The sequence below is a fragment of the Bombina bombina genome, chromosome 4 (genome assembly GCF_027579735.1).
Source record: "Bombina bombina isolate aBomBom1 chromosome 4, aBomBom1.pri, whole genome shotgun sequence".
Taxonomy (NCBI): domain Eukaryota; kingdom Metazoa; phylum Chordata; class Amphibia; order Anura; family Bombinatoridae; genus Bombina; species Bombina bombina.
In genome coordinates this window covers 275,910,073-275,922,427 of record NC_069502.1, presented here as the reverse complement: position 1 = coordinate 275,922,427, position 12,355 = coordinate 275,910,073, and the positions used below count along the sequence as shown (strand labels likewise).

At 43.4% G+C, this 12,355-nt stretch overlaps 1 protein-coding gene across 1 annotated transcript in view; it reads left to right on the top strand.

Annotated features, from left to right (window-relative positions):
- Positions 1–12,355, top strand: part of CUL3 (cullin 3) — a 483,186-nt gene that overhangs the window by 312,267 nt on the left and 158,564 nt on the right. Inside the window, exon 3 of the mRNA XM_053709974.1 lies at positions 4,760–4,920. Coding sequence (XP_053565949.1) covers positions 4,760–4,920 — 161 coding nt within the window. The remainder of the gene's footprint in view (positions 1–4,759; positions 4,921–12,355) is intronic.

The following is a 12,355-nucleotide window of genomic DNA, read 5'->3' as shown; positions in this document are numbered from 1 at the left end:
TCTCTTTGCTCAGGCCTGGGCAAGAGATGTTCAGGATCCTTGGGCACTAGAAATAGTTTCTCAAGGTTATCTCCTGGAATTCAAGGAACTACCCCCAAGGGGAAGGTTCCACAGGTCTCAATTATCTTCAAACCAAATAAAAAGACAGGCATTCTTACATTGTGTAGAAGACGTGTTAAAGATGGGAGTAATTCATCCAGTTCCAATAGGAGAACAAGGGATGGGGTTTTACTCCAACCTGTTCATAGTTCCCAAAAAAGACGGAACATTCAGACCAATTTTAGATCTCAAGATCCTAAACAAATTTCTCAGGGTTCCATCGTTCAAAATGGAAACCATTCGAACGATCCTTCCTACCATCCAGGAAGGTCAATTTATGACCACGGTGGATTTAAAGGATGCGTACCTACATATTCCTATCCACAAGGAACATCATCAGTTCCTAAGGTTCGCTTTTCTGGACAAGTATTACCAGTTTGTGGCACTTCCATTCGGATTAGCCACTGCTCCGAGAATTTTCACAAAGGTACTAGGGTCCCTTCTAGCGGTTCTAAGACCAAGGGGCATTGCAGTAGTACCGTACTTGGACGACATCCTGATTCAAGCGTCGTCTCTGTCAAAAGCAAAGGCTCATACGGACATCGTCCTAGCCTTTCTCAGATCTCACGGATGGAAAGTGAACATAGAAAAAAGTTCTCTTTCCCCGTCAACAAGAGTTCCCTTCTTGGGAACAATAATAGACTCCTTAGAAATGAGGATTTTTCTGACAGAGGTCAGAAAATCAAAACTTCTAAGCTCTTGTCAAGTACTTCATTCTGTTCTTCGTCCTTCCATAGCGCAGTGCATGGAAGTAATAGGATTGATGGTTGCAGCAATGGACATAGTTCCTTTTGCACGAATTCATCTAAGACCATTACAACTGTGCATGCTCAGACAGTGGAATGGGGATTATACAGGCTTGTCTCCGACGATTCAAGTAGATTAAAGGACCAGAGATTCACTCCGTTGGTGGCTGATCCTGGACAACCTGTCACAGGGAATGAGCTTCCGCAGACCAGAGTGGGTCATTGTCACGACCGACGCCAGTCTGGTGGGCTGGGGCGCGGTCTGGGAACCCCTGAAAGCTCAGGGTCTATGGTCTCGGGAAGAATCTCTTCTCCCGATAAACATTCTGGAACTGAGAGCGATATTCAATGCTCTCAAGGCTTGGCCTCATCTAGCAAAGGCCAAATTCATAAGGTTTCAATCAGACAACATGACGACAGTTGCGTATATCAACCATCAGGGGGGAACAAGGAGTTCCCTGGCGATGGAGGAAGTGACCAAGATAATTCAATGGGCGGAGGATCACTCCTGCCACTTGTCTGCAATCCACATCCCAGGAGTGGAAAATTGGGAAGCGGATTTTCTGAGTCGTCAGACATTCCATCCGGGGGAGTGGGAACTCCATCCGGAAATCTTTGCCCAAATAACTCGATTATGGGGCATTCCAGACATGGATCCGATGGCCTCTCGTCAGAACTTCAAGGTTCCTTGTTACGGGTCCAGATCCAGGGATCCCAAGGCGACTCTAGTAGATGCACTAGTAGCACCTTGGACCTTCAACCTAGCTTATGTATTCCCACCGTTTCCTCTCATTCCCAGGCTGGTAGCCAGGATCAATCAGGAGAGGGCTTCGGTGATCTTGATAGCTCCTGCGTGGCCACGCAGGACTTGGTATGCAGACCTGGTGAATATGTCATCGGCTCCACCATGGAAGCTACCTTTGAGACAGGACCTTCTTGTTCAGGGTCCATTCGAACATCCGAATCTGGTTTCCCTCCAACTGACTGCTTGGAGATTGAACGCTTGATTTTATCAAAGCGTGGGTTTTCAGATTCTGTAATAGATACTCTGATTCAGGCTAGAAAGCCTGTAACTAGAAAAATTTACCATAAGATATGGAAAAAATATATCTGTTGGTGTGAATCTAAAGGATTCCCATGGAACAAGATAAAAATTCCTAAGATTCTATCCTTTCTACAAGAAGGTTTGGAGAAAGGATTATCTGCAAGTTCTCTGAAGGGACAGATCTCTGCGTTATCTGTTTTACTTCACAAAAGGCTGGCAGCTGTGCCAGACGTTCAAGCGTTTGTTCAGGCTCTGGTTAGAATCAAGCCTGTTTACAGACCTTTGACTCCTCCCTGGAGTCTTAATCTAGTTCTTTCAGTTCTTCAAGGGGTTCCGTTTGAACCCTTACATTCCGTAGATATTAAGTTATTATCTTGGAAAGTTTTGTTTTTGGTTGCAATTTCTTCTGCTAGAAGAGTTTCTGAGTTATCTGCTCTGCAGTGTTCTCCGCCCTATCTGGTGTTCCATGCAGATAAGGTGGTTTTGCGTACTAAGCCTGGTTTTCTTCCGAAAGTTGTTTCCAACAAGAATATTAACCAGGAGATAGTTGTACCTTCTTTGTGTCCGAATCCAGTTTCAAAGAAGGAACGTTTGTTACACAATTTGGACGTAGTCCGTGCTCTAAAATTCTATTTAGAGGCCACTAAAGATTTCAGACAAACATCTTCTTTGTTTGTTGTTTATTCTGGTAAAAGGAGAGGTCAAAAGGCAACTTCTACCTCTTTCTTTTTGGCTTAAAAGCATTATCCGATTGGCTTATGAGACTGCCGGACGGCAGCCTCCTGAAAGAATCACAGCTCATTCCACTAGGGCTGTGGCTTCCACATGGGCCTTCAAGAACGAGGCTTCTGTTGACCAGATATGTAAGGCAGCGACTTGGTCTTCACTGCACACTTTTGCCAAATTTTACAAATTTGATACTTTTGCTTCTTCAGAGGCTATTTTTGGGAGAAAGGTTTTGCAAGCCGTGGTGCCTTCCATTTAGGTGACCTGATTTGCTCCCTCCCTTCATCCGTGTCCTAAAGCTTTGGTATTGGTTCCCACAAGTAAGGATGACGCCGTGGACCGGACACACCTATGTTGGAGAAAACAGAATTTATGCTTACCTGATAAATTACTTTCTCCAACGGTGTGTCCGGTCCACGGCCCGCCCTGGTTTTTTTAATCAGGTCTGATGAATTATTTTCTCTAACTACAGCCACCACGGTATCATATGGTTTCTCCTATGCATATTTCCTCCTGTACGTCGGTCGAATGACTGGGGTAGGCGGAGCCTAGGAGGGATCACGTGACCAGCTTTGCTGGGCTCTTTGCCATTTCCTGTTGGGGAAGAGAATATCCCACAAGTAAGGATGACGCCGTGGACCGGACACACCGTTGGAGAAAGTAATTTATCAGGTAAGCATAAATTCTGTTTTTTCTACCCTTGCCTCAAGGTGTTTTTATTCTTAGCTTGACATCCACATCAACCCTATGTTAAAGAAGGCTTTGGACCATGTATTTGCAACGATGACTTGACGTCAGCACCTGCTAATGCTCATTCAATGTTTTGCTCCAGTTTTCCACTAGCTGTTGAGAAGCTTGTCTTTAGGGCCTTTGCTTTGGCCCAGGAACTGAGTGCAGTACAAGCATGCTCACCTGTATCTCAAGGACCATCACCCTCATCCCCTGGGAAACACTATTTAATGCCCAAACATAATTCAGACGTGTGACAGAGCCAGCCTGTTGGCACAGCTGCCAGAGTATAGTTATAAAGGGGGGGGGGGGGGGGGGGCAGTCAGTTCTGGTAATTAAAAAAATAAAAAAATGCTTGTTTAGTATATATAAACATACAACTTTAATTTTAACCAGATAAGGTATCAATCTGTTTAGAAATAATAAATGAAAAAAAGAGCATTTAATATTCCAAAATGTTATATTTCTTGCTAAGCACTGGACTACTTTAAATATTCTGATTTCAAGCACCTCTAATAAGTTAGGTCAATGTCCGTATTTAAAGTGATGGTAAACGATAGTCACTTGCACTTAAGTATCGAAATTATCCACAAAATGAAGCCTAAGTTTAATTCATATTTTTTTTTTTATTACTTATCTTACTAATGATTTAACATTGCTTTGCAGCATCTATCCATTGCCCTACTCCTCTGCCCTACTCCTCCGCCAAAGCACATTTTTCTTTTCCCCCTGAAGTTTTCTTAGATATCCAATCATAAACCGGGTCAGCTGGTGCCTATCGCTGCTTACATCATGTCCCTTGTAATAACTCCATCCCTTTTTATATAGAGAGCGGGTTGGACCGCTCTCTGTCACATCATCACTAAACACGGATATATGAGTGGGTGGAGGATCAAGAGAAACTTGGTAGAAAATTAAATATAAAAAAAATGGAATGGATTTAAAAAAAATGACTTGGCGGTTTGATTGATAACATACTTTTAAAGTATGCATTCCAAGATTGATTAATTTACCATCACTTTAACCCTACACTTAACTTTGAAAACTGTAGCAAATTGTAAATCCAGCTATTGCAGCCTCTTTTAACAGGCAAGGAGTTAACTCTGAGATAAAAGAAAAAACAGCTGTAGTGCTGTAATGTCATGTATGTTTACCTTTTTCTAGAGCAGGAGTGCTACCTGCAGATATGCATTAAAAATACCTATATATCTATATGTCTATATTAATATTAGCATGATTCAAATGGCTGCTCTATTGAAGTCAACAGAGATGTTAGACATTTCTATACAATTAATGTAGTTGTGATGCTGTAAAGTAATCTACTTTGCTCTATAAACTCTCTTCCAGTTATCAATTTACCTTAATTAAGTATTTTACATTTAAAATATAAAACTTTTTTTTCTTTTGATTCCAGGATCGGGTGTATGTTCAACAGAATAATGTTGAGAATGTCTACAATTTGGGTTTGATAATATTTCGAGATCAAGTTGTTCGTTATGGCTGTATACGAGACCATCTAAGACAGACTTTACTGGACATGATTGCAAGAGAAAGAAAAGGAGAGGTTGTGGATAGGTATGCATGCACATAACCCCTTGAGCCAACACAACGTAGATCTACGTCATGCGGTGCATAAAGTAGATCTACATCACAATTGCAGCTTCAGGAAGCACAAGTAGTCACTTGACACACAAGACTTGTTGCTTGTGGACTTCTGGCATCTTCCTTCATATGGTAACGAAGCGCAATCGGTTGTTAAATTGTTAGTGACAAGGTCTTTGTCATTGTAACTATCTCTGTTGATGCGGATGGGTGGTCCGATGGAGAGGGAGGGGCCCTACGCTATAGAAAAAAATTTGAGGGATGGATGGGACGTTACACTACAGAAAAAGGGTGGAATAATGGGAGATTCCCTACATAACAATTGTGGCACCCCTACACTACAGAAAAAATAAAAAATATACCTCATAAACGGAGTACTGGCAGAAAGCTGCCGGTACTGAAGATGGCCACCTCTAGTGGGAGGGGAGAGGGCTAGAGAGCTTTTTGAGAGTAATCAGAGAGGTGGTAGGGTTGAGTAGGGAACCTTACACTGCAGAGAAAAAAATATAAATAAAAAAAAATGCCCTACACTACATACTGGCAGACTTTGCCAGTACTTAAGATGGTGGGGGAGGAGTGTGGGTGGTGTGGAAAGATTTCTATTTGTGAGGTATCAGGGAGGTGAGAGCTGGGAAGGTAATCCCTACCTTACAATTCTATTACGCTTATCAGCTAGCTAATTAACCCCAGGAATTTCAGAAGTGTGGTGCACAGCTGCAATTAGCGGCCTTCTAATTACCAAAAAGTAGATGTGGGCATTCGGCAGCTTCTTTGGCTTTTGAATGCGGAAAAAGCTGCTCATGGACTTCTGCTATTTTCAGTACTTAATTGATTCTTATGAAAGATCACCACACTAAGATCTGTGCAAATCCAGATCTTAATGGGGTGATCTTTCACAAGAATCAATCTGGCATTGAAAATAGCCAGTCCACGAGCAGCCACCTACTACCGCATTCGGCAGCTGACGATTGCCCATGCCTACCAAAAAGCAAAGGCAAAGCCATATATGTCTATTTCTGAAAAATGGGGATCCCATAGAAGCTTTTACAAGCATTTGTGTTATGACTGCACAAGCGGTATGTAAATAATTTCATTGAGAAACCCAAAGTTTGCGAAAAAGTAATTTTTTTTTAAATTTTTTTTTAATGATCTCATTTGTCAGCTAAATGGTAGCATGAAGTATATCAAAATGGGCTTAGATCAATACCTTGACTTGTCTACTAAAAAAAAATAATTAAAAAATAAAATAAATATATATATATATATATATATATTCCATCTTAATGCAGAGTTCACTGCTTCATTCAATACTTGTGGGAATACAGAACCTGGCCACCAGGAGGAGGCAAAAACACCCCAGACAAATGCTTCAATACCTTCCCCACTCCCCTCATCCCCCAGTCATTGTTTTCCAGGAGGTTGGCAGAGAAGTGTCGGAAGATTCGAAGTAGTCTCTTATGGAGGGTAGTACTCTTCGAAATGGGAGTGGAGTTTTAAGTAGTCCTGTCAGCCTCTCAGTGAGAGCATGGGTGAAAGTTAGAGTCCGGAGATGCAGGCAGAGTCTTTCTGCAAAACCATCCCGACTTAGATTAACAGCTCCTTAAGCAATCAGCGTTGACGAGTTTCGCTGCCTTCTTTGTGCACTCAAGTCCATGCCAGGAGCGATGAAGGGCCAGGTTCCTGTTTCACGGCACAAATTCTGGTAAGATTGTTTCATTTATACACATATAACGCAAGAAGACAGGGTCACAGTGTCTCTCCTTTTATCTGTATAGAATTAAGGGTTAATATACCAGGAAAGGGGATTATTGAACAAGGGGGGGGGGGATTGATGCACAATATCTTTATTGTGTTTGGTGCTGCGTCATGTGTGAGATGAGGCTCTCGCAATGTGGAACAGTCAGGTGTAGATCGGAGCGGACTTTTTTTGGCCAGTTTTCTCTCTAGTGCAGGGTGGTCCTGCATGGCACTCCATGTGACCGGGTGTGGCCTCTTCAACTTCCTCTTTCCTGATTGGCAATTACAGGAAACGTAACGGTTTCTCTGTGGTCCGGGTCATAAGAGGTGGTGAGTGCCCCAGCCATTGGTTTATAAAATTGCTTTTTTACTCTATCTAATCCGTATTAAAGGCGCAAGCTATGGAAGACTCTGATATGTTAGAGGATACCTACTCTTTAATTAAATTTAATACCTGTGTTTATTGTGAGAAGGTGCAGGTTGATCCACCTGTTCAACTGTGTTCCACATGCTTTGATAAGATTGCATTATCTAAAAGGAATAAGATATTTAGCACTACTGAGCCGTTTACCTCTGAGGGCTCTCCGCCCCGCGTGATGTGTTCCCTACATTCATCTCGGATCACACATGCAGCTCCCCAGGGCCTGACTGAATCTCCTGCGGGAGGGGCCTCTTGGCCGCCAGATTTTGCTGCCCAGCTGCAAACGGCGGTTTCTGCGGCCTTCCATGCCTTACCACGCCTTGCGAAGGGAAAGACATAGCCTTCCATCCCAGGGGTCATCTACTCTGTTGGATGTCTCTGATAGACTATCCGCTGATGATGCCTCCGAGGAGGAGCCAGATTTTACTGAAAGAAGTGCTTGCTACGTTGGAGGTTCCAGAGCCGAAACTTCCCGGAAGAACCATCAATCACTAAGCTAGATAGGGTTTAAAATAAAAAATTAGAATCCATATTGAGGAAGATGTTTCAACTCACGGGGTTTGATTTTCAACCGGCAACAGCGATCGCTGTGGTAGCGGGAGCGGCTACCCACTGGCGTGATGCACAGTCAGCTATGGTCGAGGTGGAGACTCCCCTCGAGGAGATACAAGAAAAGATTAAGCCCTTAAGGGTAACTAATTCTTTTATCTGTGATGCTAATATGCAGGTTATTCGCCTGAATGCGAAGACATCCGGTTTCTCGGTTCTAACCTGCAGGGCTCTGTGTTTAAAGTCGTTGGTCTGCGGACGTGACTTCCAAGTCTAGATTACTATCCCTTCCTTTTCGGCCCAGGGCTAGATTCTATCATATCCATGGTTATGGGAGGCAATGGTGCTTTCCTTCCGCAGGATAAGAAGAATAAGCCTAAGGGCTCTACCTTTCGTCCCTTTCGTTCGGACAAGTCTCAATGCTAGCAGCCTGCTGTGAAGACCAAGCAGTCCGAAGGATCTTGGAAGCCAGCTCACTCTTGGTACAAATCCAAGCAGAGCAAGAAGCCCGCCGAGACAGTCGGCATGAAGACGCATCCCCCGATCCCTCTCTGGATCGTTTAGGGGGTAGACTATCTCTGTTCGCAGAGGCTTGGATGCGAGACGTGCAGGATCCTTGGGTTCTGGAGGTTATCACCCAGGGTTAAAGGATAAGGTTCAAGACTCATCCGCCCAGGGGCAGATTCCTCCTGTCAAAACTATCCTCGCAACCAGAGAAGAGAGACGCCTTCCTAGAGTGCGTGGGGGATCTCTCCTCTCTCTGAGTAATCGTTCCAGTACCACTAGCAGAAAGGGGTCTAGGGTACTATTCAAACCTTTTCGTGGTCCCCAAAAAAGGGCACGTTCCGCCCAATTCTGGACCTAAAGTGCCTAAACAAGTTTCTGTCAGTTCCATCGTTCAAAATGGAGACAATCAGATCGATTCTACCCCTAGTTCAAGATGGGCAATTTATGACGACAATAGACTTGAAGGATGCTTACCTTCACGTGCCAATCCACAAGGACCACTTCAGGTTCCTAAGATTTGCTTTTCAGGACCAACACTTCCAGTTTGTGGCCCTCCCTTGCCCAAAACTCTTTATGAAGATTCTGGGATCGCTGCTCGCAGTAGCGAGAGCCAGAGGTATTGCGGTGGCTCCTTAGCTGGACGATATCCTGGTTCAGGCTCCGTCCTGCAGTCTTGCGGCGGACCACTCGAGGGCTCTTCTTCTCCTTCAATCCCACGGATGGAAGATAAACGAGGGAAAGAGTTCTCTGGTTCCCATCAACAGAGCAGAGTTCCTTGGTACGATAATAGATTCCATATCTATGAAGATATGCTTGACAGATCAGAGATGTTCCAAGATTGCGTCCAGCTGTCTTGTCCTTCAGACCTCCTCAAGGCCATCTGTGGCCAGGTGTATGGAAGTGATCAGGCTCATGGTTTCCAGCATAGATTTCATTCCTTTTGCCAGGTTCCATCTAAGACCTCTGCAGTTATGCACATTGAGGCAATGAAACAGCGATCACTCAAATCTATCCCAGCAGATCTCTCTGGACAATCGAGCGAGGGAATCCCTCTCTTGGTGGGTCCGTCAGGGGATATCCTTCTTGAAACCATCCTGGGAGATTGTAACCACAAATGCAAGTCTATCAAGATGGGAAGCTGTTTGGGGTGCCAGAAAGGAGCCGACCCTACTGATAAATATCTTGGAACTACGAGCAATATTCCTCACTCTGAGAGCTTGGCCCCTCTTGGGTCGTCCTGTTTCATCAGATTTTAGTTGGACAACATTACCTTGGTGGCGTACATAAACCATCAGGGGGGGGGGACGAGAAGCTCCCTAGCCATGAGGGAGGTGCCTTGGATTCTGGAATGGGCAGAGACCCACAACTGCTCGCTCTCAGTGATCCACATTCCAGGTGTGGACAACTGGGAAGCGGATTTCCTCAGCAGACAATTGTTTCATTCGGGGGAATGGGCTCTTTATCCCGAGGTATTTGCGGAGCTCTGCAACAGATGGGGGACGCTGGAGATAGAGCTCATGGAGTCTAGACTCAATTTCAAGCTACACAGATACGAGTTGCGGTCCAGGGATCCCCAGGCAGAGCTGATAGATGCCTTAGTGGTACCTTAGGAGTTCAAGCTAATTTTTTTTCCCCCGTTGCCACTTCTTCCTCGAGTGGTGGCCTGCATCAAGGAGCAAGCTTCGACCATTCTGATTGCTCCGTTGTGGCTACGGAGGACGTGGTTTTTGGATCTGATAAGAATGTCTCCTTCATGGAGATTACCCTGTCGCAGAAATCTGCTGGTTCAGGGTCCTTTTTTCCACCAAAATCTCGATTCTCGAGACTGACTGCGTGGAGATTGAACGCTTAGTCTTTGCCAAGAGAGGGTTCTTGGAAAGAGTGATTGATACTCTAATTCAGGCCAGGAAACCGGTCACTCGTCGCATCTACCATAAGGTGTGGAGGACCTATTTATCCTGGTTTAATGTGGATATCCCTGGCATAAGGTTTGGGTATCCAGGATTCTGGCCTTTTTCCAAGATGGTCTGGATAAGGGTCTTGCCGCCAGTTCCTTAAAGGGACAGATTTTGGCATTATCGGTTCTGTTACACAAGAAGCTAGCGGAGCTTCCTGATATTCAGTCCTTTGTTTAGGCTCTGTCTAGAATCAGACCGGTATTTAGATCTTTTGCTCCTCCTTGGAGCTTAAATTTGGTTCTTAAGGTTTTGCAGAGGGCTCTGTTTGGGCCTATGCATGCGCTTTCTCCGGTGGGCGGACCTAAATTTAATTTTATCTTCTAGCACCATTTATACCCTATTTCTCCTCCTGTTCCTTGTTCCCTTGGCAGAATGACTGGGGGATGAGGGGAGTGAGGTTGGTATTTAAGGCTTTGGCTAAAGTGTCTTTGCCTCCTCCTGGTGGCCAGGTTCTTAATTCCCACAAGTAATAAATGAAGCAATTGTCTCTCCTTTCACAGATGGAAATGAAATGATCAGGTAAGCATAATTTATGTTTTTGATAGTTAAATAAACAAAAAACAAGGCTCAATTTCTGTTTAAATGGAGTGATAATAAAAATGCTAAAAATTCTCCAGTATTTTGGGCAACATTTTCTTTGAAATTCCCGATAGCAAATGGGTTAATCTGCATTTTATTTCTGTGTACGTTTTTATGATTATGATGAAAAACTTAAAGGGACAGTCAACACCAGAATTTTTGTTGTTTAAAAAGATAGATAATCCCTTTATTACCTATTCCCCAGTTTTTCATAACCAACAGTTATAATACACGTTTTAACTCTGTAATTACCTTGTTTCTAAGCCTCTGCAAAATGCCCCCTTATTTCAGTTCTTTTGACAGATTTTCATTTTAGCTAATCAGTTCTGACTCCTAGGTAACTTCACGTGCTGAGCAGTGTTATCTACATTGCACACATGAACTAATGCCCTCTAGTGGTGAAACAGTCAAAATGCATTCATATATGAGGCGACCTTCAAGGGCTTAGAAATTTAGCATACAGTATCTCACAAAAGTGAGTACACCCCTCACATTTTTGTAAATCTTTTATGTTTTTTCTTGTGACAACACTGAAGAAATTACACTTTGCTACAATATAAAGTAGTGAGTGTACAGCCTGTATAAGTGTAAATTTGCTGTCCCCTCAAAATAACTCAACACACAGCCATTAATATCTAAACCGTTGGCAACAAAAGTGAGTACTCCCCTAAGTGGAAATGTCCAAATTGGGCCCAATTAGCCATTTTCCCTCCCTGGGGGTCATATGACTCGTTAGTGTTACATGTAATTAGCAAAAGTCCATGAGCTAGTGACGTATGGGATATACATTCCTACCAGGAGGGGCAAAGTTTCCCAAACCTCAAAATGCCTATAAATACACCCCTCACCACACCCACAATTCAGTTTTACAAACTTTGCCTACCATGGAGGTGGTGAAGTAAGTTTGTGCTAGATTTCTACGTTGATTTGCGCTTCGCAGCAGGCTGAAGCCCGGATTTCCTCTGAGTGCAGTGAATGTCAGAGGGATGTGAAGAGAGTATTGCCTATTTGAATACCATGGTCTTCCTCTAGGGGATCTATTTCATAGGTTCTCTGTTATCGGTCATAGAGATTTCTTCTCCTACCTCCCATTTCAGATCGACGATATACTCTTATATACCATTACCTCTACTGATTCTCGTTTCAGTACTGGTTTGGCTATCTGCTATATGTAGATGAGTGTCTTAGGGTAAGTATATCTTATTTCTATTCATGACACTCAAAGCTATGGTTGGGCACTTAATATGTAAAGTTCTAAATATATGTGTTAAACTTATATTTGCCATAATTCAGGTTAATCAGTGTTCCTTCTTTCAGACTGTCAGTTTAATTTTTTGGGAAAATGCATATGAATAAATATTTTTCTTACCTAAAAATTTTCAAATTGACTTTTTTCTTCTAAATTGCGGGCTGTTAGGCTCGCGGGTGCAGAAAATGCACAATTTATTGCGTCATTTTTGGCGTGAGACTTTTTGGCGCAAAAATTGTCATTGTTTTCACGGGGTTGCGTCATTTTTGACGCATGTGTGTTGCAGACGTTTTTGGCGCCAAAAAATGCGGGCGTCATACTTGGCGCCAGTTTTTTTCACATTATTTCAGTCTCACTTTTTAGTTGCTTCTGGTTGCTAGAGGCTTGTTTTGTTTTGCATTTTTTTCC